This window comes from Brachionichthys hirsutus, chromosome 10 (genome assembly GCF_040956055.1).
Source record: "Brachionichthys hirsutus isolate HB-005 chromosome 10, CSIRO-AGI_Bhir_v1, whole genome shotgun sequence".
In the NCBI taxonomy this organism is placed as follows: domain Eukaryota; kingdom Metazoa; phylum Chordata; class Actinopteri; order Lophiiformes; family Brachionichthyidae; genus Brachionichthys; species Brachionichthys hirsutus.
The window spans coordinates 8,188,010-8,215,624 of record NC_090906.1 but is presented as its reverse complement, the minus strand read 5'-3'; the positions used below and the strand labels follow the sequence as shown (position 1 = coordinate 8,215,624).

The following is a 27,615-nucleotide window of genomic DNA, read 5'->3' as shown; positions in this document are numbered from 1 at the left end:
TCTCATTGGCTTCTTTACCCCCCCCCCCCCCTCATCCCGCCCCCCTCCTTTCTCCTTTCCTCTTGCATCAATGTGATGCTGCGTGCAGAGCGACGACGCACCGGCGGGGCTTGACTGCGTGAATCCGCGTCCTGCATCAAGTCTGTTTACCCTGCTCGGAATCCTCAATGCAAATTCTATAGCCGAGACAGAAAGCAAAAGGGGGTGGGGTGGGGGGTGGGGGGGGGGGACAAGATGCCTCGTTCCCAGGCGAGGGGCGAGGATGCCTGTAGCTGTGAACGTGTGTTTGTTGCGGCTCGCTCCGGAGCGCCTCGGCTCGAGGAGGACTCGTCCAACCTCAGTTGAAGAGGAGGCAGCAGGCTATCAGCCAACGTAAGCCATAGGAGCCCGTGCATGTGTGTTGGGGGGGTGGGTGGGGTGGGGGGGTGGAGAAGCCTGACATCCCAAAGTGCACTGAGGTTTCCCTCACATCCCAGAACACGTCTGAGGACCGCTGTGAGCGTCCAAGCCCCCCCAGTGGTTGTTGGAGCGCAGCCCCGATGCACCGGGAGAGTGTGAAAACTCAAAGAGACAGAGACAGAGACAGGCGGTGTCTCCCCGTGTGTCACGTTAGAGGCTGGACTCTCACCTGTTCCCTCAGCCAAAAGAATCTGACCTGCCCTGTCTGAGGCCACCCCCACCGCCCCCACCGCCCCCCCACACACACCTGCGTGATCGTCACCGCCTATCCATAACAGAGGCAACAGTTTACAGACATTAGAGCTTGTCCAACAGGCGTCCCGGGGGGACCAGGGTCAGGATGCAGGTGTCGTTCGCCTGCACTGAGCACAATCTCAAGAGTCGCAGCGAGGACCGACTTTGTGGCCTTCGCACCGCCCCGCCTCCTGGAGGAAGCAGCGGAGGTGTAGGGGGAGGAGGAGGCGGAGGAGGAGGAGGAGGAGGAGGAGGAGGTGGTGGAGGAGGACAGGGGAGCAATGGCAACTACATCTCCCAAGGCTCCATCAAGACCCGTCAGGCCCCTCAGGGTCATGCCCACATGAAGGAGGCCATCGGGCGCCACACAAGCATGAAGTACAGGTGAGTATGGAGGTTCAAGAGGTGGCGGGCTAATTCCAAGGGGGGGGTGGTTCATACCTTTTACAGATTTGACCTCCAGATGATCTGATTATCAGAGTCTAAGACAAACGGCCTCCTCTCATCACGAAGCTCTGCGGCGCCGACTTTCTCTTAGTTCTGCCCGCCTTTCTGCTTTGTTGAGCTGAAGGTGAAATTAAGGTTATCTTTAAAATGCCACCAACATTCATTCAGCAGCACACTGCAGGCTGCCTCCGCCTCCATTAGCAGTAATGAAAGGCGCCACAGTGAGTGCACAGACAGCAGCGATTCTCCTGACATTATAAAGACGCTCCAAAGCGCTTATACTCTCCTGGATGTAAAAAAAAAAAAAAAAAGGCTTATATAATCCATAGCAAGCAGCCATAACGTTATCTCTGCACAGCTGGGCAGCGGGCAGGAAGGAGCATCTGCCATGGGGTTATGTTTTATGCTCCTCACCAAAGAGGAATAAAAAGCCTTCAATAACTGACCTAAAATCAACACAGGACATCGTTTTCATTGGGGCTATTAATGGCATCCATTTCCCATAATGCAATGGTGCAATAGTTTGATGGACGATAGCCCCATCAGCCCCACTTACAGAGGGGTCTTCATAGCATCAGGAAACACATGTATGCACATGAAACACACATGATCCACAATCCATGATCCGTAATCTCACACCTCCCGTTTCCCTCGTTTCGGCTACAAAACATAGCCTTTAAAATGCAATTGGAGCCCTTTGATGACCCGTTTTCAGCTCATCAGGCTGATTGTATTGCTGCCTATTTAGAGTTCATTTCATAGAGTGTTTAAAAAGGAAATGACTTTACGAGATGGAAACCTGCATATCTCCACGACTCCCCCCCCACCCCTGAGAATCGTCCCGGTTGCTCCGCCGCCTCAGGAAACGTGTCACTAATAAGGAGTGCAAGCAGCACAAATCCATTCAGCATATGGCCGGCTGTATTTGCCAGAGGACACACCCCAGGCTCTGCCTTTTACATCTTGGTTCCTAATCAGTGCATTTAGCAATTGAGCTAAAAGCCCCAGCAGCCGGCCGGCGGCCGCGGAGTCACAATCAGACCTCCAGGAAGAATCAGGGTTGTGCAAAACCTGACGGCATGAATGAGTCTGTGCAGCTAAGAAGAAGTGAAAAGTTGCACGTGAACAGGATCCCATTCGATTTCGATCATCCGTTTTTCGTCTGCATGCTTTATAATGCCTCCAGCCATCTTATTAACCCCCCCGGGCTCTCCCCCAGTCCCAACCCTCTCTCTGTTTATCTCCGTGCTACGATGAAAGCTTCTCATTCTCAACTTCCTGAAGGTCATTTTGTAGCTATAGCGATCTTCATCAGCGTGCAGTGCCTTCGTTCTGGATGTCTAAATAAACCGAACTATGCACAGGTGACAGCTATAGCTAAGAAAAAAAGGATTTGCAGTCATTTAAATTGATTTCACACACACACGAGAGAAAAGTAAAAAAAAAAAAAAAAATCCTAATCTTAAACGGATGGGAAACGCCTGATTCTAAATGCCAGGAGTCGGTGACATCATCGCAGTTTACTCTGTGACATCATCGTCATTTACTCTGTGACATCATCGTAGTTTACGCTATACCCGAGGATACAGCATTTGGCTGAAGGCAATGCAGGCTCTGAGCGCTCTTGGGGCGAGTCTTACAAGTCATGCAGGCAAGGCTATGTCACTCTGCAAATAGGCTGTTTCTATGGCAACTAGGCCATCTCTTTTCAACAACATCAGGTCAAGTGTAGAAGATTGTATTTCCAGCATTGAGCCGCCCCTGTTGGACATGTCTCATGGAGCTTTGTGATCACACATTGCAGGCAGCTGCATGCAACTATGAGAATGACTCTCAGTAGAACCCCCCAAACAGTCCCCACAAAAACCGAACCTCCCCTTTATCCTGGTCTCATAACAACAGCTCAAACGCGTCACTGCTACGCCGCTTCCTCCGTTGCTGTCGGAGAAGTTTGTCAGGCCGCTAATTTTGCAGAACGACTATTTCCAGTGTAATAACGTCCCGTCAGTCAGTAAACATTCAGGATTTAATGCTCCTGCTTCTCTCAGGCTGAGGTCCAATTAAATTTGGCTGCACTAAGACGTTTTTTTTTTCCACGATAGGGACGAATAAACCAAACCAGATAACAAAGGTAATTGCCCACTGAATGGCGATAAACCACAAGACGCTACAACTTATAATAAAGAGTAATAACCGGTATTCAGCTGCTTGTTAAGTTTGGGGATGAAGGCTTTCATGTGGCGCCTGCTAGGGTTTGAAGTATCCTCACATTTAACTGTTCTCCAACAGAGAACCTTCAGTCTGTGAGAACTGAAACTCAGCAGCTGTGTGTGTGTGTGTGTGTGTGTGTGTGTGTGTGTGTGTGATGATGGTGCTCATTTATCGCTTTGGTATAGCGATCCTGACCCAGTTATATTGCTCTTGCAGCATGCCCATTGTCACGGTTACCCCTTCATTCACGCTAAAGGAGCAATGACTCCATAGCCTCAGCTTGTAAATGTGATGCCAGATTATTTTCTTCATGAAAATGTTGCTGTAATCCCAGTAATCAGACTTTGACAAAACACACAGGATACCAAATGTATTTATTTACCTTGCAATGAATTCCCGAAACACCCATAAAATAGGAACTGGACTCACCGTGAATGAGTTTATAATTCGCCAATTTGGCCTTCACCTTTTCTCTCTTTGGATTTTTGAGTTTCCAGCCGACAGAACAAATAAGTAACCCCCCCCATTTATTTTCTGAACCGCCTTGTCCGTTTCCGGGTCGCGGGTGGGGGTGGGAGGCGGGGTACACCCTGGACAAGCCGCCAGTTCATCGCAGGGCCACACACACAGACGGATCATTCACACACACGCTCACACCTATGGACAACTAGTGTCACTTCAATTCACCTCATTTGCATGTTTTTGCCATTATGTCGTAAATCACACAACCTGATGGAAAAGAATCTTCACAAGTCCTGCAAAAAGTATGAAGCAGACAACTCACCCAAGGGGTTCACCATTTCAATACGAGCTGGTGCAGCCTCCCAACTGTGGCACTTCATTGCATGCAACTTCAGTTAACAGGAGAGTTAATGAAGTGTTAGCATGACCAGCACTGAAGAAGTGCGTCTGAGTGAGTCCGTCTTTGTGCTTCTCCCCCATTTGTTCTGCTCACAGCATGTGTGTTTTATAATCAGGACACCCCTGGTTTCCTAATATCTTAAAAATATCTGAAGACAAAAACACAAGAGTCTGTCGTTCAGCCCAATTCATGAATGAGAGCTGTAGTAGGAATTAAGAACGCTGTCAGTCACTGTGGACTCTCTTCTCTCTGAGTTGCAGGGTCACTGCTTACATAAAATGGTTTCTCATATATTCCTTAATTTTGCTACATCTTAGGTTTATATAAATATGTTGGTATTTGCCGCTAACACCCGGGAGTTAAATTCTTCATCTGCAGTAAGTCCAAACAAAGAAGCGGCAGCAGTGTTTCTCCTGATGAAAATCAGAAGAAGAGTGCGACCCATGTTGTTGTGGAATTGCAGTGGGACTCTTCAGGAGAATGCAAGGCAATAGCAGCAAAAAAAAATAATTTGGTTTAATCTGGATTAGGGTTATGGTTTATCCACATCAGCACAATTTCAGTTTTCCAGCAGTCAGTATCGTTGTCCTTGGAGTCAAATTTCCTAAACAGATTTTGTGAATGCTGTGATCGCCACAAACATAAACCCTCACCAAGCTATTGCGCTGAGCTATTGCATACACACACACACACACGCACACACACACACGCACAAGGACTGACGTGAGCGTTATTAATATCTAGGTGTGCTTCCCCCAGGAGAAAAGCCTGCTCAGCTTGTGTGTGGCATTTTCTGACAACTACAGGGAAAAGAAGCTCCATCATTTGCACCGAACCATCTGTATATAGTGTCTCCCTCCTGTCTCAGGTGAAAACTAACTGTAAAAGTCAGCATAGGTTAAACTGCTGACTACACCGTGACAGCGCACCTGCGAACCTTCCTCTCTGACCTCCATTAATAATGTCTGGAGCAGCCAGAACAAGCGCCATTGACTGCAATACCGAAAAGTTCAAAGTGATCCAGAATTCAGGGTCTCTTCTGGATCATCAACAAAACGTAATCATCTGTTCCTGAACTTCCTGGTAACGTTCCCAACATTTCATCCAGATCTGTCCATAACTTTTTTTTTTGTTATCTTGCTAACAGACAGACAAAACAAACCAACGCCGGCGATCACATAACCCCCCCGCCTCGGTGGAGGTAATTACCTGATTTTAGAGATGGTGGTTTCAAAAATAGCACTACTCATAAATGCTGCAGAGGGAGCATCTGTTTTTCCTGTGAGCTCACGAATGCGTTCATGCATGGCCATATGCAAATGTATGCTTTTGCGAGAATGTAAATCCCATCGAGTGAGACTGTGCACGTGAACGCACCAAACGGCCTCACTGATGTTTTGCACAATGTGTAGGCCTTGTCTACTTTTTTTTGCATATTTGGCAAATCACTGCAAATAAAATCTAGGCCGCGCGTCTGCGTTTGCGTGCGTGAGTGGAAGTGGGAGATAGTGTTACGAAGGAGTTAGTCAGAGGAAGGAGACAGCATGTGTTCCTCCGTACCCGCTGATTGTAATTTAGCAGACTGCAGCACTGCAGAGTGCTGGAGTTGAGCGCAGGGTGGGGGGCAGCCAGTCACACTGAGAAACTATATCACTCAGCACAACACAATATATTGTACTTTATCTGCCGCCAACGTGTTTCGGTTCTTCTTCTACGCTTATGCTCGACCACGGTGTTATCCGAACATGTCGGCCAGTGAGATACCGCCCTTATTAAAATAACATTGTGAAGACGTCGATACAGTAGGAGCGTGTTTGTGCAAGAGTTGTGGATGCTAATGGATGCTTGACATTCTCCTCGTGCTGACTCATGTTGAGTTGTTGCACTTTCATCCCCCCCCCCCCCGGCATTTAATGTGGGAGGATAGAGAGCTCGGCGTGTTCATCACTCCCCCTCTCATGTGGTGAAGAGGTACCTTCAAATGCTCTGGAAAGTTTAAGAGTCTTGTTGGTTTTTAATGTAAAAAATTGACTTTGTGCATATTATTACACGTTCTAGCATCAGCCTTGTCACATTTTAAAATTGGTTCTAACTGAATCAGCATTTGAACTTAATCTCAGGTGAAGGTGTTTCCAAAGGTTTGCTCACGAAGCGGCGCGCAATACGTTTCAGGGAAGCTTTATTATGGGCATATAGTATCTCAAAGGTACTGAAGAGGTGCCTCTTGATACTTTTTGATGTGATCTGTAATAAAACATTTCCTTATATGAGTTGGGGGGGGGGGGGGGGGGGCATATCTAATATTGATTATTGTAGGCTTTTATTACACAAGGTGGGCGATAAAATAATAAAAATGTTGGTCATAAAATAAAAAATAACCTCTCAAACCATCCAGGCTGCTAAATAGAGTGTTTTGTAAACTTATTATAAATAAATTATTAAATATTGTCACATAAAAATGTCACCTTGTCAATTCCATGCTCGGATACAGTATTTATTGTGCAGGTGATATTGAGATCTAAATGCTATTTTTGGAAGAGATTTTTTTTTGCTGTGAAGCTTTTTCAACCAGCAAGGAATATATTTGGGATTTTGTAATTGGTCCAAACTTGTCAAACAAAAAAAAATCCTTTAACGTCCTTCAATTGAAGTTGAGGAAGAGGATATTTTAATGTGACGACTGTCACAAAACATGCCAGTAAGAGAGAACAAAACAAATGAAAAAATAAAAAATAATTATTTGAAAAAAGCCTTCAAAAAATGTCTCTGAAGTATCTTTTCTCCCATGTGCCTCATTTCCATTTCTCATTTCTGCTCCCAGTGTTCAAAGTGGCGCCGGTACGTGAGGATAGGAGCTGTCGTTAGCTGACAAACAGCGAACCAGAGCCAGATTAACATACAAGGATTCATCAACATCAAATCCCACTGACAATTTCCCTCTCTGTGATGCATTCCTAACCTTCCGACTGTGTGTTTTTCTGAGCTAAAAGAAATGACACCAATAATAAGTGCCTCACACCCCCACACAAAGGTTCACACAGTTGTACAAGACACAAATGCTTACATATGCAGGAATCTAAAACTAGCTTTAGGGCAAGTATTAAAAATAGACAGGGGAAAAATAATAGCAAGACTTGCTCTGCTGAGTCTAAATGCTCTGACAGACTGTCTTTCTACATTTGGCTATTTGTGTCAGACGCAGGCGGGCAGAGAGGAGAGAGGCGCTGGAGATGGAGAGACGGCGAGCAGCGAGTTGCTCTGCAGTTCTGCTGCCTTCTCCAGCTGGCTCCCCGGCTAATTAGAACGCGGGAGATCGTGCACGGCGGAGGAGATCAAGCAGAAAGCTCACACCGTTTTCAGCTGCACGTGCTCCCATGATCAGAAACGCAGCTTTCTGCTTCTTAGTGCTCGCCCTCCAAAATTCCGCTGTCCAGATAATCAAATGTGGCATGTGGAGTAAATTGACTTCTGTTGAGCTTATGGACCCTTCGGGGCCATTTCTCCTGCAGAACAGAGTTTCCTCAGGATGCGTTGCTGACCCAGGACGCTGAACTGTTAGCACAGGAGAGCAGAATGTCCACTGCTCTGAAACAATTAGGCACCAGAGACTTTACCTCAGGTCACAACTTCATTATGGTGTGTTCACATCCAGGAACACTGTGGATTGGAAGACTATCGATTGATTGTTTTGTTTTTATCAACAAACCTGGTTGCTTCCAACCTGTATAGGTAAACGGCGTTAGGCTTTTCTCCACAGGCAGTCTGCAGAGGAAACACACAGGATGAGGATGAGAGAGGGGGAGGAGTCATCAAGGGGGTGGAGCCAATTACAACGACTTTACAAGCTGCTGGAGAGATTAATGATGCATCTTATTGGCTTATTTTGTCTATAAAACTTAACGTGCATTTGTCATTTGAGCTGTCATGTAAATGTGGTGGAGCAAGAACAATATTTGACTTTAATGAGGTGGAAAAATAGCATAAAAAAAAAAAATCTGTTTACTGTGATGTATGGTGAAATGTGTCCTCAGCACCCAAACATCACATCGTATTTCCTCATTTTTACCTCTGACTCACTGTTCTTCCTTAATATTCTCCACAGGAACCTCGGGAAGTCGGGTCTCCGCGTTTCCTGCCTCGGGTTGGGTGAGTCGGTGCAAAGACAGGGAAACGTTCACGTCTGATTCAACCACTCAGATAATTCATACGCCTCTCCTCTCATTCAGGCACCTGGGTGACGTTCGGATCACAGATCTCTGATGAGGTGAGGAATCCGCTGTCTCGCGCTCTTTGCATGAACATTTGATCCCTGGGAATGTTCATTTATATTTCTTCTGTGGGAAACAGCTCTCTTGTGTTTTCAGTGACAGACTATGGTAGAATAATGCCACATTAGATATTACTCTTACAACGTTATGCACTCGGTATAGTTCTTTTATAGATGACATGGGTAACTCGGTTTCAACGCTTGTGTCCCCCCCCCCCCCCCCCAGATGGCTGAGAACCTGATGGCCATAGCTTATGAGAATGGAGTTAACCTTTTTGACACGGCGGAGGTGTATGCCTCTGGAAGGTGAGATCACAGTTCTTCCTCCAAGCATGGCTTTTTCTGCTGTTGTCCTGCATGGGGAATGTTTTAAGTACTTCTTCATATCCTCAGTTTGTGTAATATGCAAAGCATCCGCATGTCTCCTATATGAATTATATTACTGTGCAGTGAAGCTTGCATTAACGCATCACAATAAATGATGTATTTCTCCACAGAGCGGAAATAACTCTCGGGAACATCATCAAGAAGAAAGGATGGAGGTGATGGAGTTTATATTTTGAAGTCAATGATGAGCCCTAATACGTCTTTGCTGTTTTGAACTCTTTCTCTATGTGTTTGATTAGTGTTGGAATAAGCACTCGATTTAATTATCTCAAGGGAAATGTATGCCTTTTTTTTTTCACTGATGAGGAACTCGAGCTTCAGAAAGTCTATAAAAGGAAAATATACACATAGATCAAAACCCACGGGGAAACTTTGTGAAGTTTTAATATAGTCAGACAAAAGAGAAGTATAACACTGGCATAAATGTTTAATGTCTGTTATACTTAAACACAATTCAAAACAGTGGAAGTAGAAATGAGAAGGTTTCTCCTCTTAACTCTTTCTTGCTTTTACCAGGCGTTCCAGTTTTGTCATCACTACAAAGATTTACTGGGGAGGCCAGTAAGTACAACACTAACTAGAGCATTTTCCCAGTTAGAGTGCTCGTGTTCATTTATCATTCAAAGGAGAATCAATAACGTATATTTCCGTCTCTCCGCAGAGCAGAGACAGAAAGAGGACTTTCTAGAAAGCACATCATTGAAGGTGGAGTATAACTTTTTTTTTTTTTTTTTTAAATACTTGAAATTAATTCATAAGGAATTACAGCCAAGCACAAGAAGCTTAAGGGTTGGCGAAACCTGCTGTTCAACTATGATCAAAAAGCTCAAAACAGTCATAAATTAGACTCTGAAATAACGTTTCTGTATTATTACTACCTTTCTTTATATGCCAGTTGATGAGCTACATTTAAGCATTATGCTAGGCAAACAGTAATAACCACATATTTGCAAATGGCAGCACATTTTGCTCTGAGGAAGCATCTGCTCCTGTGGACGTTATTGACCATTAAATGGTGGTTATAGCATGAAATCAGGCTATTTCATTAGCGATGCAAAATGTTTGAGACGATGCCAAGGAATGAGTTAAATAAAGCATCATGTTATTTCCTGCACTATGTATCTGTATCTGGTCTACATGTCCCATGAAGGCAATATAACATCATCAGCTGATGAAAAGCGGGAGGAATGTATTAGAAAAAGGAGACAACAAAGAGCTGCTGTAGATGATAAAGTAACCGACAAGAAATAAAGTTGCAAAGCTAGACAGAAATAACAAAAAGATATGCTATCAAAATAAAATTCAGGAGAGGAAGAATGATGGTAATAAACGTTGAATGGAGTAATGGGAAGCCCCCCCACCCCCCACCCGAGGGTAAACCTTCTGTCTTTGAGGATAATGACATTTTCTTAACAAAAGCAAATGACATTGTAAACCATTACAGTGATGATGATGTTGCAGACAAAGTGCATAAGATAAAGAAAGAGATGGGCTCCAGAAGTACAGATAGCATGTTGTCCCGAATAACAGCGAATCCCGTCATGATAAACCAACAGCGTGCTTTTAACTTTCGACCAATAGAAATTCAAAACAAAAAAATCTTACTGAGAAAAACAATGATCAACCAGCTGGCGTGAGCGTTTTGGATGGATGATTGGTTTCATTTGTTTCGAACATAATATTGTCGCCAATATGTTATGCCTTCATTTGAAGTTGGGGGGGGGGGGGGGATCCTGCTCAGGTTGAGCTCAGACAGCTCAGACAAATCAGTATTCATCAGGGTTGACAAAATGACTGGAGAAGTCGCGCTTGAACAGATATGATGCCGTTTTCTACTTAATGAACTCAATTCTGCCAGCGTACAGACGGATCGCTCCACATACACAGCTTTAATTATATCAATAATAAATGATGATTGGAACTTCTGTTTGGCTTTTCATACCTTAGAGTCGACCAATGTTTATTCAAGGATGACTGCGTATGAGTTTAGACGAACAGCGATCATCTCAGTTCTGTGTTTTTAGAGAGAGAGAGAGAGAGAGAGAGGTCCAGATATTAGGTTAACATGTTAACAAAGCAAAGCTGCTTGGTTTAATTTCAATGTGCAGCTGCCATGGGAGAAACATAATTATAATATCAGAAGAAACGTAGGGAAACTTCATGGGTTAGAGGGTGGTCCTCTTTCTCTCCCCTTCCTCAGGGTGCTACTGACACAGGAATGAGTTTGATCTCACCTTGATTATTGCACAGCAGTGTGGTTAGGTGGAACTAAAACAGACTGGCCTTAGTTCCAAGTTGATCAGAATAAAACTGAAATACCTTCAATCTGAAAGAGAACAATTTCAATCTGTCACGGCACAGAAAAGATGACAGGTTAGCAAGAAATCTGATGAGGTTCTTCATGAATATTTGTTACCGTGCAACGTCATCAGCTCAAATCTAAGACTTTGTCTTTTTTCTGTTTTCTGAAAAATCTTTTTAAAAAAATGTATGCATGCTAAAAAGTTTAAATTAAACACTTACTTTATCAAAAATCGATTAAACTACATGAGAAAAGCGAGTGAGAATCAAACTGCTTATGGTGAGATGGTGATCACGGTAAAATAAGCGGGTTTTGGAGTTTCGTTTTTTTATTGAGACTTGTCTATAATGTGTTATAGGTCTTATTTTGCATGTTTTATTGGGTGTGAACCCTGGGAAGAGCAGCTTCTGCCTTTTGCAGATAAGGGCGATCGAAAATAATAGCAAACAAATAAACATATGTTGAGCGATACATTTAGTTTAAATGACTTTTATTTTGCATGGATTTATTTATTTTTCTTCAAAAGAGTGCATTCCTCCAGCCTCAAAACAGAACACAGACTAATGATGAATAATCTGATGACCGTTTCATCTTGTCTGGCTCGATCAGGTCCCAGTAAATACATCAACATACCAAATGCAAATGAATGATTCTATTCTAAAACACATAGATCTTGTGTCTGGGACAGAGGGAGACAAAAGTAAAGGAGGGCAGATGAGGGAACAGAAAGAGGATTCAGCTTCATCATTTTTCCAGCTACTTGTTCAGCTCCTCCTAAAGAAGGTCTTCGACGCTAATGGTTTGTGTGTGGTCATTTTTTTTGTTTGCTTTGTAAGTAGTTCAGCCTTAAGATGCCCGCTTTGCAAAGGACCTGAATGGATGCTGATGACAGCGCAAGCCTTTGATATGAGGCTGTTGCGTAACGAGTGAGCTTTACGCAGGGACGGCGCTTAGATGTGGCTTTACGTGTCACTTTGTTTTGTTGGCCTCTGCGATTTGAATGCTAACACAGCCGAGGCTGGCGGGAGTTATTGACCGAAGAAGTTGAGTATATGCAAAATTTACAGCAAAGCAAATTTGAATAATTACTCATTCTAACGCAAGACCATCTATTTGCTCGTCTAGTTTCAATTATATTATCAGCAGTAATCTGTGTTTATTGCTACTAAAAATAGACTAACAATCTTATTTTATGCCAACCAAACACGCTCTCGTTATTTTTGGGAACATTTCAGCGTGAAGAAACAGCAGTTGGAGTTTTTATTTGGGGTAGTTTCTTTGTTTTTTTATCGGAAGCTACCAAGAATCGACAATCTGAAGGTGATGGTAATTGATTGTTGATCATTGTTAACAGGTTTAAGAGGATCCTTATCAAGATTACAACTAGATTATGTGGATATCGTCTTTGCCAACAGAAATGATGTCAACAGTCCAATGGAAGGTTTGTGGAAGATGTTCTCACATCACTGTGAAGCTATCACGCCATCGTATTCAGACACGAGTATCTGCATGAATATGCTTTTATTTGCTGTTACTCGCAGAGATCGTACGGGCCATGACGTTTGTAATAAACCAGGGCATGGCGATGTACTGGGGAACGTCACGCTGGAGCGCCATGGAAATCATGGTAAATACTGACTTTACAAATGCAATGCTGCTACTTCACGAAAAACCATTGGTAACCATGGCGTTTTGTTCGGCACTAGGAGGCCTACTCAGTGGCACGTCAGTTCAACCTCATACCGCCTGTGTGCGAGCAGGCAGAGTATCATTATTTCCAGAGGGATAAAGTCGAAGTGCAGCTTCCTGAGCTCTACCACAAGATCGGTCAGACATCCTCAGCCCTGCAGCCATGTGTGCATCTTCGGCTTTCTGTTTAGTGTAATCCCATTTCCTGTTCTCACTCCACCCTTTCAGGTGTCGGCGCGATGACATGGTCTCCACTTGCTTGTGGATTGATCACGGGGAAGTATAGCGATGGTGTGCCAGAGTGCTCCAGAGCTGCGATAAAGGTCAGTTTGATTTGAGTGGCCCTCCTCTAGGATTCCTCTCACGAAAAAAGAATCAGCCTCAAGTTCATTCCCGAAGCAATTTGTAAGGAGCAGCACTGAATCAATGCTTTTCTCCATTTTTGCTCCTGGCAAAGGGATACCAGTGGTTGAAGGAGCGAGTGAACAGCGAGGAGGGCCGCAGGCAGCTCGCTAAAATCAAGGAGCTCCATCTGCTGGCAGACAGACTGGGCTGCACCGCTGCACAGCTGGCCATCGGTACAGTCAAATAGCACGGCTGCACACACTGATGGGCGACTGCTGATTAGGATTGAACTGTCTTTGAATTGGACATTTCAATGAATTATTAATCATTAGCAAAAAAAAAATATGTTGATGCTTATTTCAGACATAAGATTCAAGCGGTTTGGTCAATCAAGCAAATCTGGGTGTAATCTAATGCTTAGTGCTTTATTGTGTAGGCAATCAATCCACTCCTGATCAGTGAAGTTATCAATTCAATCTTTCACTTTTGATGAATGTACTCTATTTCTAGTGTAAAAATAAGACATGAATATCTGTTGTAAAATATGCTGATTTGGGGCCAACTGGTTAACTGATCTTAGATGAGAATTACTGCTCGACTCTCATTGATGCATTTTGCTGCTCATTTTAAAACGGTGGCAGTGCTCTGATATAGGGACAACCCAAGACATCCAGTTTCCTGACTTGTCTTTGACTGCCACCTATTTTCTGTTTTTCCTAGCCTGGTGTCTGCGCAGTGAAGGAGTCAGCTCCGTCCTTCTGGGTGTTTCTACTGCCGACCAGCTGCTGGAGAACCTGGGTGCCCTTCGGGTACATTACATACATCATTTTGCCAGACATCCTGAGTCACAGTGACGTTTAAAACTAATTGTCATCTTTACTTCCTTTTTGTAGATTTTATCCCAGATGACTCCTCAAACCGTCACTGAGATTGACGCCCTGCTGGGAAACAAGCCTCACTCAAAGAAAGAGCTGCGTGCTTGAAGATGCAGATCTGAGTGACAGATGATGTTTCGAGAAGATGAAAATGACAAAGACTTTGGGAAACGTCGCTTTTTGCTCTGCTGTATCCTCGACAACCTGCATGTCCTCGGCAACATTACGCTTTCCAGTGTGTGCGCATATCCATGTTGCACAGTACATTGTGTCATGTATGATGAACTGATCAATCTCAATTGTGAAAAACAAAACAAAACAGGTGATACATTGCTCACTGCTGATTGTTCGCAGACTAATTATCTCTACAGTTGGGTTGTTAAAGCTGACTGGAGTGACGGGCTTCGGTCCAACACAGACAAAGACAGGCTGAATGATGCTCAGCTGCTGTCCGAGCAGATTTGACTCGAACCGAATGTGGCGGGGGTGAGGGGGGGGGGGGGACCCACCTCTGTCCTAACATCCAACTTGACTGTATGTATGGTGCTTTTACTGAACATCTGAGTCTCCTCCCGTCGCAGATTCCTGTTATTCCCTGTGATGTTTAGTACCCAGCAGCCAGAGAGACCAAAGGTCAGCAGTCATGTGTCGAGCATAACATCTCCCATAATGTGCATGTGACTGGTGTGCCATTCAATGCGTTACAGGTTGGGAACAATGGATTACTTGTGAACTTGTTAAAGTGAAAAAAAAAAAAAAGACATCCAGTCTGGTAGACCCTAAAAAAATAACAATGAACGCATGCTTTAAAAAAAAAAACATGAATTGATTCACTGACACATTTTTATGCATTACGATATAATGAATGATCTAAATTAAAATGAATGGATCATATAACTTTGTAAGATGGATTTTAAAATTAAAGTGCATTATGCTAGTTATGGCAAAAAAACAAAAAAAACAATCAATAATCAGGATGGCAATCAGTAGTAGATAAGATCTTGACATTTGCTTCCCAACCCGGCTTCTCTCTCAGCCTCTTCGCCTCCTCTGTTCGTAAACGGCGCATGTCCCTTTAAGAGAGAAAGCCCCAACAGGGTGTAGATGTGGCATGGCTTTTATAGTTTATGTAGATTTGTGCCCTTGTAAGCCATTTTTTACTCTAAAATGGTGTTGCAGTTTGTCCCAGGATCCACACTGGTGGCCGCTCCCGCTTTAAAGACTCTACGGGCTCTATGTCCACCTGACCTGCAACTGTAATGTCCTAAAATGAAATGTATGGAAAAGATGTTGGCATCGTGTTCCAAGATGCTGTTTTTTTGTGCCAAGGCAGTTGGACATTAAGGACATGTCGCCTAGTCGTACATCAGCGTAATATTACTCTTGCCACGGGTCACTTCGGTAATATTTAGCAAATGCTCGTTTATGTGGGAATATAATTTGTCCCCTTGCATCTTGCACAAATGTACAACTCATTTTATACTCTGCATTCCATCGCTATTCCCTTTAGGTTTTGTATTGATTTCAATACTTTGTAATGTGAAAAGGGGATTTGCTCCTTTTGTGATTTCCCATGAAAACAACACTATCTCCAGAGGGGGGGTCCGTTTTGATACATGAAGTAAGTTCTCTTAGCTGGTACAAGGTTACATTCTGCTGTAAATATGCTTAGTTGTCTGGCGGTGAGATAAAGAGATAAAAGGTTAAATGTTTGAATCATGAAAGAATTCCTGAAGCGGCGCTCTGTGATGACAAAGAGTTTAGCTTCCAGTGTACATAGATACTTCAATCAAACCTTGAAAATGTAACTTTGCCTGCATAACTTATATTTTACTGTCTTGCAACAAAGAGAAACCAAAAGAGACTATTCACAATGAATGTATCACGTCTGTTGCTGAAATCTATCGAACCTCGAGGTGACCAAGCACATGGCGTGTTTTAAATTGAGTTTCTTTTTGTGTCAAAAGCATAAAAAAATCTGCAGCGCTGCTGTGCAAACATTTACTTTGGGATTCAGATAAACACACCATAGACCTGAACTTGCAGGCGCCATGAGCTGTTATGCTGAATGTTAATGCTAGCAGACCTTTACGTGTTAATATTTCGAATGAAGTGTTTATTTGTGAATGCGTGCAGAGATGTTAATACAGCATGAGCTGTAAAACAATCAGCAGCAGTTCCCTGAAGTACAGTATTTGTCATTGTGGTTAAAACTGTCCAAAATGTATCTTTTAGCATATTACAGTAGGGAATAGTTTCAGGTTTGGTAGATCAACTCCTGATTTTTTGTATTATTATTTTTTTAATCATTTGACAGGTTATGTGCAATGGGGGAAAAAAATGGCTGCTTTACGAGGAATTAATAATAATTAAGACAAATAAAAAGGCAGCTTTGTTTGAAAATGTCAAGAGGTTGTAAAAAAATAAAAAATAGAGGACATTACCATGCGGTACATAGACCACAGACTAAGAGGACGCCTGTCATTGTCCCAAATGCCTGTCGGCTCATCCTGTGGGACCAGGACCATTTGAACGAATGGCACAGGAATGAGGTGACAGCCATGTGTCCAGCTGCCGGGACACAAACAGAAAAAAACATCTGTGATGCAAACCTGTTTCTCATTTGGACTCCCCAAATGGCATCAGAGAGAGAAATGAAACATTTGTGTGCATTTGTTACAGCCACTCCCTACAAAAATTGTCTTAAACGCTGGAAAGCATTTTGCGTGTCAGCGCAAACACCGTCAGAGATAATGATCAAATTAAATAAATAAATAAGAACAGGTTTGTCCACATGACGCATCCTCCTTGTGAAGAAGCTGGCAAAACAAGATGATCAAAAACAGAAACTAAGGCAGCAGCAGCTCGGAGGATTTGAGATTTACAAGCACCCACACGTAATAAAGTATATTAACACTTTGCCTTGTTGTTGCTTTTGTATCGGGTCATTGATTATATTACAGATCCCGGAGTCCAAAGTCGTGAGAAGCTGTTTCTCAGTGCCCGGGGGCACAGATGTAAACTGAGATCATATGGAACACCGTCCATGTCAGAATTCTTGTCTTGGCATCTTTATCCTGATAATTAAATCTATACTGAAGAATTTCCAACTCCTCCATTAAAGCTTCATCTCTGTCCATAAAGAATATTAATATATCAGCGAGGTACTTCATCTCATTGGGGGGGACATATTTTCCATTCACATAGACACGGCCACTGTAGTCCTGCTGCAAACACACACACACACACACACAGCTAATACCCATTCATTCAATCCATCCTGGCAGAACTGTGTTCCACAGCAACTACACTAACTGGCTATTTTAGAAATTCAAAAAGCCTTGTCCCTAATGTAACTGTGTACATGTATTTGCGAAACATCACCAGTAGCTTTCTGAGCAGAGGGAGACCGGATGGCAAACTGCTGCTGTGGTATTTTGCATCAGAGCTGAATAGCATTAGCCTTATCCTCTGAGCTTTCACCGAGGACGCAGCATTATCGCGCACGGCTCTGCTAAGTGCATGTAGTTGCCGGCGAACAGCCGGCAAGCTGCATTAGTGAATCATTTTTTATACAGTTACACTTTCATTTTGTCTGGGTACTCAGACTGCATGCAGACGACACAGCACGCGTTCATTTGTTTGTTGCAGTTGATCAAAAAAAATGACAACTCCACTAACAGGAGAGGCGTTGTTCTAGAAACCAGAAATATACAGAATCGCTGCACTCCATCCTGAACCAAAGGGTCCTTCTGTCCCTAATTCAGCTCTGCTGCCTGCACATCTGCTGAATCACACTCAAGTCCCCGCAGGTCCCTTAACAACAGCTTTTTACAACAATTTGCCCCATGCCCCCTTTAGCTGCCGAGGGAGTGAGTGATTCCCTGCAGCATTTTTAATAGCTATGTTTAAAAATGAACCTATGCCCTTTCTTTTATCTGTTAACCTTCATTGACACATTTACTGCTCGACCAGGCTTTTGTCTTTTTGTTCGTCACAACAGCGAATGAACAATAATCCCCACGAGTCAAGTGATCACAGGTTGCTTTTATTTTCTACTAAAAAGACATGTTTCATGCAGGATTTGTCACCTCACAACAGCCAACAAAAACACAATGGAACTAGTGTGGAACCACCAGCAGGTCAAGGTCGCTCAACGTTTCGTATCTACACATTTCGAGTGGCTTCACAGATGAGTCGTCGTCTGCTCTTACATGGCTAATGTATGATTTAATAACCACCACCTAACAAATCATACGTCAGCATGCTGCACCAAATGATATATTAAGTAATAAACAGTGTGCTATTGCTTTAGAAAGTAATAAAATATATATATATATATATCAATGTACAGTAAAACTATGAATCCGTTTTAAACCCATGGATGTCATGCTGTCGGGCTGGGTGGTTAATAAGATCATGGAGGAAGGTATAATGAAAACTTTATATCTTTCCTGCCCAGTTTTGTTGTCATCTTTGTTTGCGACCACGTCACCCACAGAAAAGGTTTGTGCGTTGGCCAGATGTGGTCCAGCTGAAGCTCAAACGGTGCAGAAGAAGGCATATGTGAATCAGAGTCAGATGAAGGAAGGACTGGGCATGGAGGAAGCACCCGACTTCACAAGGCCTGCTATGACCTTCGTACGGAAACTAACGGAGGTAGGCACATTGTATCTACTGCTCAGATAATACTAAGACAGTTCAATACGAGTAATAATGAGTGTAGAGTATCTGTCAAACATGCTACACACAAAGTCTGTTTTGTTTAATTAAAGATTACAGTCCAGCACAGCATGCTTGAAATCGGCCACCAACTCTTTTAAATATAGGGATGCATGATATTAATCAAACCAGCAATCATTTGCCTGAAAAAAGGAAAATCCATATAATAAATGGAATATATAACTGATCAGTATGGCCTCAATAAAAAAGCAGCCTTTGTTTATTTACACTTAAAAAAACCAACCATGAGGAAAATGAAAGAGAACTACGGGTAGAAGAGGCACCTGTTTAGGACAAAGATTAGCAAGGTCGAAGTTAGAAAGGCAATGAGGAGGAGGAAGAATGGGAAGGCGATTGGACCGGATGACATGTCACGACCTGTGGAGGTGTGGAAGTGTCTAGGAGAGGTGCCTGTAGAGTTTATAACGGGGTTGTTGAATACAATCCTAGAGGGGAAGAAGATGGGGGAGAAGTGTTCTGGTGCCTATTTTAAAGAAGAAGGGAGATGTACAGTGTGGAAACTACAGAGGGATAAAGCTAATGAGTCATACGATGAAGTTATGGGGAAAAAGTAGTTGAGGCTTGACTAAGGAAAGAAGTACCGGTAAGTATTTGTGAGCAGTAGTATGGCTTTATGCCACAGACGCCATGTTAGCGTTGAGGCTAGCAATGGAGAAGCACAGGGCAGGTCAGAGGGAGCTGCATTGTGTCTTTGTAGATCTAGAGAACGCCTATGACAGGGTGCCCAGAGAGGAACTGTGGTACTGCATGAGGAATTAGCGCTGAGCTTATCAATAGCCATGAGGAACATGAAATCATTGGTTATAAATATCAGTAAAATAAAATACATATCATGCCTCCCTACTTTAAAAAAATGGTTTCTTTCCCTTATAAAGCTGTTTGCATATTGGTACTAGTAAGACTTGAATTACTTTCTCATGTAAACAAGGAGACACCAAAACTCACGACTCATGCATGCATTATCATCTCCGGAATGAACAACAGTAAGCACAAACAAATGTTACTGCACATCGTATTTAGTGGCTTTATGCTGCAGGATAATGTTAGACAGCATTGATAACGCAGAAATAAAGCGCGGCCGCACTTTAGTGGATCTTCTTTTCTTTCTTATTGTCTGTCTGCATGACATCATTAAGAGTGAATGACATGAATGCGATCTGCTCCAGTTCGCTTTCCTTCCCACACTCCATCAAGCATGAGAACTGATCCTTGTCTCCGTTGTAAGCCAGGTCTGAGTAGCCGCTGGGTCCCTTGTGGATGATCCTGGGCTTGTCCCATCCCGACGAGTGCAGGGGGGACCGGTTCAAGTACACACCCATGTCCCTTCTACTGGACTTGTTAGTTGGGTGGATGAAGAGGAGCCACGTCTGCGTGTCTGGGGACAAGAGCGACGTGCCACAGGCTTTGCTCTCAGCGTCGTCATTCGGGACAAACTCAGGAGCCGGAAAACCGATGACGCTGCCTTGGCAGCCCGACGGTGGTTCGACAAGCTCTGGGGCAATGTGGGGTTTATCAAAACACACGCCGCTGTTCTCACTCAGGGCTTCACATCTGTGGCCTCCAGCGTTTCGAGCGTTGCAGTAGAGATGACTTCGACCCTCGTGATCTATGATCTCGGCCATTTCACATTCACATGACTTCTTTCGAAGCATCTTGCCGATACGCCACGTCTGGCCAAAGTCCTCACTATATATGGACAGAGCACGTGGGTAGACCGTACAAGGAATGGGGAAGGAGCAGCACCTGTATGGGACATAGTAGGTGTATGCCGGGATGACCAATCTGCCATTCTCCAGCTGCACGCCGTGGCCTGGACCCACAGCAAACGTGGCCCACTTATGGATCGATTCGCCAATTACGCTTTCGGTTAAGTCTTTGGCTTGACTCCAGGTTTGCCCGTCATCGGCGCTGCTGACGCAGCAGAGACGGGCCTTGTTCTTACCTGTGACGATCTGCCTGATCTCTGTGGTGTTTCTCCACACGCAGATAAAAAATAAGAAGAGTGTTTTGCTGTTTTTTTCATACACAGGGCAAGGATTCATAGTACGGTGGTCTGGTAGACATGCCGTCAAAAGCTCTTGACTGGATGCCCACTGGAAAAACACGACAGAGAACAGCACAGTTCATGTTGGAGGTCATAATTATTATTATTATTAGCAAAGGCTCATTTGCTAGTCGTGCAACAATAACAACCTGAACAGATCCATCATCTTTCAAAGTTCCTCTTCTCATCACAAGGATTTTGGCGTCCCGGTCTGCAGGTGAGAGTCTTTTCTCTGCGAAGGCGAGGAAGGTGTGGCTGTGCCTTAGATAAATTAAAGCAGGAATCCTGTAGGTGAGCCCACTCGGCTCTTGTTCAAACAAAGTTGTTTTCACCGGCTCCTCTCCACTGCCACTCTTTGATGATGCGTTTCCCATGGTGGATCAGAGTTCCCTGTTAATGTAAAATGTTCCACATAGTCTGGTTTGGAACAACCTTCAGAGCACAGACTAACAGAAAGAGTTCACACTCCAGCAGTTCCTCGCAGACACGTATGACTGCATCGTTACAAAAAGCATTCCAGGATGTAACGTGTATACGTGCATAACGAAAAAGGCTCACCTTCACTGGCCACTCGTCACATTCGTCACCCTTGATCGTTGCGTGAACGACATTTTGCGCCTAATTTCACGCCACGCCAGCAAGATCTGATGTTCACGACACTGATGCTTTAGGTTCCCCAGAAAAGATGACGGCGCTAACGCAAGATAATGTTTCCGCTCACTTCCTCCTTCGTTTCGTCGTCATCTGCTTCAATTAGACGTCGTGTTTTAACACCGATGTCAGCTAAAGCTCCAGAAATCTCTGATAATTTTAATTTTGTTGCGCTAAGAAAATATGTAAGCGGCAAACAACGATTGGAGTCCAGAAGCAAATAAACAATTTCCCGTGCACAATGTGGCGCATGCGCAATATGGTCAAGTCCCCTAAACGCGAATCGAGTCTGTAAATATGTAATATATCACGTGTTGCAATCTTCCGCAGCATTTGCATGTACTACATTTATCAAATAATAGATGTTTGCTCTTTTACAGCAGGCAATTGAGTGTTTTATTATTCAATTCAAGCTTCGACCTGCCGGGCTCACGACCTTCTTCCGCGTTCGGCTGTAAAGAAGACATCCATAGCTTACTAATGGGCGCCCCCTGCTGGACGGGAGGGGCGGATATTATTTTACACACTGTTGCTAGGACACAGAGCCGGGGCTCGAGATCAGGCATACCGTACTGTAGCTGTAGCAAGTAGCTATACGAGCTCAGTTGAAGAAAAGAGTAATAAACACAGACAAAGAACCTGTTTCAAGATAAAATGATCACGCAAGCAAACAAGATGACTGCAGCGTCATATAAATGCTTCCCAGCGCGAACTTTACCGCATCGAAGAAAAGAAGGTGCGTTTAATTAGCAGGTTACTACATTATTTATAGCATTGTTTATGACAAAGGTAATCAGCAACAAAGGTAATGAAATTAGCAATTATGTTCTTTAACAGTTACCCAGCATGTTATTTGAGCATTATTCATTTGCACGAATTAACTTCAGAATCATGTCTGTTCAACAAAACTAGTTAAACTAGTTAAAGTTTAGCCTAAACCTAAGGATAGCTGGTATACCTGTAAGTGATGATATTTGACTACAGAAAGTGCACAGTTGTATGTATCTAAGTTATGTCAAACACATTGAGGGGAATAATGCAGGTTGTTGAGCTGCGCAGGGAAACATACATTATTCATCTCATGCACAGAGATAAATGTTGAAGGATCTCTACAGGCAAACTACACATTTCTGTCACTCTGATCAAGCATAAACGGATGCATATCCAAGGAGCGTATATGTTATTCGCTTATATAAATGAGATCCGTTCTTACATTTTATTATGTTTTTTAAAGATGTCAGCTTTTTTAAATAAAATAAAATAAAAAATCGTTTTTGTTTCATTATCCCCACCTATGAAGTCATGATGATTTCAATCAGGTTTGTTAAGTTCACGTTAGATGAGTTTTCCCGTAGGTGCTGGTCATTGGCTGGTGGCTTACAGAAGGACGGAGGAGCAGAAGTACAGAAATCGGAGGAACACTTGGAGGAAATATGAGAACGACAGAGGGGCTGATTCACCTCATGAGAAAGTATTAGATGGGCCTTTCCTGGTGAGGCTATGGAATCTTTTTATTTTAGAGGACCTGTCTTTGACGAGTGATGTCTAAAGCTCCTCTTTCATCTCTCTGCTGTAGCTCCACTTACATCACGTTGATGACCCGTCTGAGCTCTGCTGCGTTGACATCAGCGAGCAGGAACTGACTTCTGTAAGAATCGCATTTCAAGCATTTGCTAGAATGATTTTTAGTGTGTGGATAAAAATGATTTTTCTCCTTTATGTTCAGGTCACACCTGACGACCTGAAGGTCTTTGACAATGTGGCTTACATTGATGCATCTATTAACTCCCTCTCTTTAGGTGATTTCTCGTAATAAACTTCTGATTCGCCCTTAACGATATTTTGTCTTGCAGCATGTCATCTGGAACTAATCAATCTTTCTACACAGAGTCTTTCAGCAGTTTTACGTCTTTAAGAGAACTCAACCTGTCATTAAACGGGCTGTGCAGCTTGACATTTTGTGCTGCCGACTTCCCTCACCTCGAGGTAAGATGGCCGACAAGAAGATTTGATTCATTGGTGTCATTACAAGTTTAATACGGACGCTTATAAACAATATGAAATGACGTTTTTTTTTTTTATTAATAGGAAGTCTTGTCTGATTTTAATTCAAATGTTCCTCTTTTGGTTCTTTCGTTAGCTTCTTTCACACTTGCACTAAAATTTCACTCCAAAAATTGTTATTATGAATGAAAATTTCAGAATGGAAAAACATCGATTTTGGTGAAGAGTGAAGAAACCATTCACTCCTAGTTACTCTACAAATAACGCATTTTAAAAATAATAATTTGAAGCTTCTGAATGATGTTTCAGCTCCCAAAGTCTGGAGAGTTTGCATATTTATATTTGAAATGGGCCCGTTTGAATTGTTGTCTGTACCATTCGTTTAAATCGTCACAGGTTTTGGATTTGTCCTACAACACTTTGCCACCTAATGACATCGTGTCCATCGGTCAGCTCCCACATCTTAAGGTCCTTCATCTGACTGGGAATCAGCTTCGTCATCTTCCTCCTAATCTGGGTACTTCCAGTTCCAACCACGATGCCACTCAACGGTGCATAAAAGCCATTCATTGATGAACAGACAGTCTTTTGTCAGTCAAACTGTGGATTTGTGGAAAATCAGCTTTGCTTCGCATTTGTTAATTTGAAGTTACTACAAAAAGCTTCAATCCGTGTGTCACAGTAAAAGTTGGCAAATGTAGAGACAATTTATCTTCATTTTTCATCCTAATTTTCACGGTGAAATGCTGAAACTTTTTCCACCTACAGCCTGGAGCAGCTTCCAGTCTGTTTCTCGCAATCATGGCTGCTGAAAATGTCTTTGATCAATGTTCTTAAACTGCTTTAAGATTAAACAGGTGTGTGAAGTGCAACAGAAAATAGTTGTGCACACATCCTGCATGGATTTAACTGTATTTACATCTTCAACTATAACACAAACTGTCCTGTTTTTCTTTTTTTTTGCCCTGTCTAGGCCAGCCGGAGGAGAAAAGCCACAGTTTAGAGCTCTGGAAGTCCTCGAGCTCAATGAAAACAAACTGTCCTCTGGAGTCTTCAACAGCCTCAACAGCCTGAAGAGGTGGCGGTGATTTGGTTGGAAGTTTACTAAAGTGTTACTTAAAGCAATCATCCAATGAAAAAAAAAAACTATAATCTGTGGAAATGTCTATTATTTATTAATTTCAGGCTAAAGCATTTGAACCTGAAGCGGAACCTCATATCTGAAATACCATACTTGCAATATTTGCAGTCATTTGTTGAAGAGCAAGTTGATAAATTGGGACTTGGTAAATATTTATTGATTACCGGTAACTTTTTTTTATTTTTGAGGTTCTTCAGCAAATAATGTTTGCCCCTTTATTCCAGCCTCCACCGAGCCAAATGGTAACACTGATGAATATGCCAGGAAAAAGGTCCTTCACTCGACAGTCAGTGTTCCAGATGTGACATCATCTGTTCCTGTATATGTCTAATCTTGGATTAACATCAATCAAACAAAATCTTTTACTTCAAAAATTGCCAGGAGCTCTGTGAAGGATCCAGTCCGCCTCTACCACAGCTTCAGTTCCTCAATCTATCTGAAAACATGGTGCGTTGAATGTCTTCTACCTCTCTCGAAAAAAAAAACAAGCTGATGCGTCTCATCAGACTTTTCTCGTCAGATCGCTGAGGAAGAAGCTGTCATGGCTGCTGCTCTTTTCCCGAGTCTTCTAGGAATTGATATTTGCTCCAACCCTCTGACCACACAGAGAAGCGGTAACCATTTCTCCTCTCCTTTAAGAGCCCATATTTTAATGCTTTCAATGCTGCAATCGTCTTCGCGTCTCTGAATGCAGGAGACCCTCCATTTCTGACCCATTACCTCCAGGAGAGACGGGGCATAGCGATTAAACGTAAGAAGACGCAGGAAGTCGTGAAGCTCCCACCGAAGGTGGCCGCTGATCCGAAATGGAAGGTTGGATGTGTTCGGATTCAGAGAGGAGTTACCGTTTGAAAGCTAAAGAGCTGAATATTTGAATGTTTGAATTACAGTTGGAAGACAGAATCCTGCAGGTGGCAATGAAGTCGCAGAAAATGGAAGCACCACATCCTGGTCGGGCTAAAACAAATGACCCCCCAACAGAATCTCAGGGCACGAACAGAGGAGGAAATTCAAGGAGCTTCTTTGTCACTCAGGTTTGTCACATGTTTGCGTAACGTTCCTATTCCTGAAACGCACGCTCAATACTACCGTGGAGCGTAAACCAAAGACGCAACGCTGGAATATTTGAGTAGATCTGGATAAAAGTGTGGATCCACAAGAATACCAAACTGTGTTTTCTCCAATAAATCCAATCCTGAAAATGATCTGAAATAAATTATTAAAACAATGTAAAAACAAAACATCCTCACATTTAAGACATTTCTGCCGTGAAAGCCTGGGATGTCCAAATAGTTCCTCATTAATAGATCTGTCAATAACTGATAAAGCTGTTGCATGTCTATAAATATTCACATTTCCAAGCCTCCAGGTCTCTTCTCCATCTGTCATAGATGTATAAAGAGTTGTTCTCTTCACTTTGTTCTCACGGCTCGCTCTCTCTCTCTCTCATCCATCACTGTCTGCCTCGCTCTACCACCTCTGCTCTATCTCTCTAATGTTGAGCCAGGGAGGAGAGGCCGACTGTGAATGGCGTGTTTATCAGCAAATGACAAGGCCTGGATAGCGTAGCCGCAGCTAAATATAGCGCCATTCCACCGCTGAATGCTGTTTCTTGTCCAGAAAACAGATGTTCCAGACGGCGAGTTTGATCTTCAAGTTGACAAGAGACTAACTGCAGAGAAGAAGAAGAAGGAAGACAAAGACAATTCCATTCCTGCAGGATTCACACGTTACCCTCCATCCAAATCCGTCGGTGAGGACTGCTGTTTCATCCGCAGCCATGTTCTCTCTTTAAATCCCCCCCATTGTTTAGGGGAATATAATATATATTGGCCTTCAACAGGAATTCAAACAGCTGTTTGGATGCTGGAGCACAAACTGAGGAACCTTAATGTTCACACAGACTCAAAGACACAGCGGGATTGCTTCCAAACATCATTTGGAAGAAGAGAAATACGGGTTTGTTATTTGGGGAAAGTAATCTTTATTTAGTTTTCTAATTGTGATATGTAATGGAGCTGGTCTCATAGCTCCATGACAGAAAAAAAAACCCCACTCTGTTCACAGGTGAAGCAGCTTCCTCCTAGGAAACCAGTGAAGCAGCCGGTGGAAAGAGTGGATGCGATGATGGAGGAGATCAAAAGGAGCACAACGATTAGACGCATTCCTTTAAGTATGCGCATTTATGATCCGATAAAAGTCTGCTGTGTTTCTTTACATCACATTTTATTTTGTTTGTTTGCTTGTTGCGCAGGCAGCGCTATTCACAGCAGAGGTGCTGACAAGCAAGACGCTCTGCTGCTGCTGAAGGATATGAAGAGGAAGTACGAGATGATCCACAAGAAAGCGATGGAAGAAGCACACAGCACGGAGTCTAAAGACACGTCGCCCTAAGGAGAGACGTCGCCTGTGCAGAGGTTTTAATTCATAGTCAAGCTGCTTTTACCTTGAATAACTCCTCGTTGTGCCTATAGAGTAAAAAACATAGCTTCAACAATAAAAGCAGGGTGTACATTATTTTTGACAAGTGGGTTGACTTCTCATAGTGGAACAAACAGGAAAGCCGTAGCCTACCGATAGCAGGAAAGGGATTATGTGGTGGAAGACGGAAGCTTTAGCCCCCGTAATGTTATCGACGTGGAAGAGTTCGTCGGGGTGAATGTCAAGTAGGTACCGCTGAAACCGCTCTGTTCCTCTTCCAATTATAGTGATGGATTTGAGCAGCTACGCCAGCAGAGATACGACCACAACGAACCCAGCATGCAGCCACGTGCATGAAATATTGGGCGAGAGACTATTAAAAGCTGACAGTCCAATTTCAGCTGTTGCTGTGTGCATTTATATATTTTCATTCCAAAGTTTTTCTTCGATATCCTCGCCTGTATATAACCTCTGTGACCACCTCATTTATGTCACTGCTGACCTGTGTGATTAGTTTTGTGAATTAATTAAAC

The 27,615-nt window shown here is 43.2% G+C and overlaps 3 protein-coding genes across 3 annotated transcripts; 2 read left to right on the top strand and 1 right to left on the bottom strand.

Annotated features, from left to right (window-relative positions):
• Positions 1-799: 799 nt before the first annotated feature.
• Positions 800-14,186, top strand: LOC137899988 (voltage-gated potassium channel subunit beta-3). The gene is made up of 14 exons (XM_068744025.1): positions 800-1,077; positions 8,316-8,359; positions 8,440-8,477; positions 8,707-8,786; positions 8,978-9,022; positions 9,384-9,428; positions 9,529-9,572; positions 12,524-12,610; positions 12,711-12,796; positions 12,876-12,996; positions 13,087-13,181; positions 13,316-13,436; positions 13,924-14,012; positions 14,097-14,186. Exons 1-14 carry the CDS (start codon positions 800-802, stop codon positions 14,184-14,186), a joined length of 1,263 nt encoding a protein of 420 aa, XP_068600126.1.
• A 5,720-nt stretch (positions 14,187-19,906) lies between these two features.
• neu3.1 (sialidase 3 (membrane sialidase), tandem duplicate 1) lies at positions 19,907-21,251 on the bottom strand. Its single transcript, XM_068744629.1, has 2 exons — positions 21,015-21,251; positions 19,907-20,914 (listed from the first exon to the last, which is right to left on the bottom strand). The coding sequence occupies exons 1-2, from the start codon at positions 21,237-21,239 to the stop codon at positions 19,907-19,909; spliced, it is 1,233 nt and encodes a 410-aa protein (XP_068600730.1). The 5' UTR covers positions 21,240-21,251.
• Positions 21,252-22,191: 940 nt separating this feature from the next.
• On the top strand, positions 22,192-27,055 carry xrra1 (X-ray radiation resistance associated 1). Its single transcript, XM_068744337.1, is given in 16 exon segments — positions 22,192-22,252; positions 22,872-23,008; positions 23,093-23,164; positions 23,243-23,325; positions 23,415-23,502; positions 23,917-24,073; positions 24,505-24,598; positions 24,706-24,806; positions 24,886-24,947; positions 25,043-25,108; positions 25,182-25,275; positions 25,356-25,474; positions 26,282-26,414; positions 26,505-26,620; positions 26,729-26,834; positions 26,916-27,055. Coding segments are annotated over 16 exon segments (1,629 nt in total).
• Positions 27,056-27,615: the final 560 nt, after the last annotated feature.

Coding starts and splice junctions, on each gene's coding strand:
- LOC137899988 (XM_068744025.1), top strand. CDS start 800: ATGCAGGTGTCGTTCGCCTGCACTGAGCACAATCTCAAGAGTCGCAGC. Junction 9,573..12,523: donor TAGAAAGCACATCATTGAAG/GTGGAGTATAAC, acceptor CATTGTTAACAG/GTTTAAGAGGATCCTTATCA. Junction 14,013..14,096: donor AGAACCTGGGTGCCCTTCGG/GTACATTACATA, acceptor TCCTTTTTGTAG/ATTTTATCCCAGATGACTCC.
- neu3.1 (XM_068744629.1), bottom strand. CDS start 21,239: ATGGGAAACGCATCATCAAAGAGTGGCAGTGGAGAGGAGCCGGTGAAA. Junction 20,915..21,014: donor AAGATGATGGATCTGTTCAG/GTTGTTATTGTT, acceptor GTGTTTTTCCAG/TGGGCATCCAGTCAAGAGCT.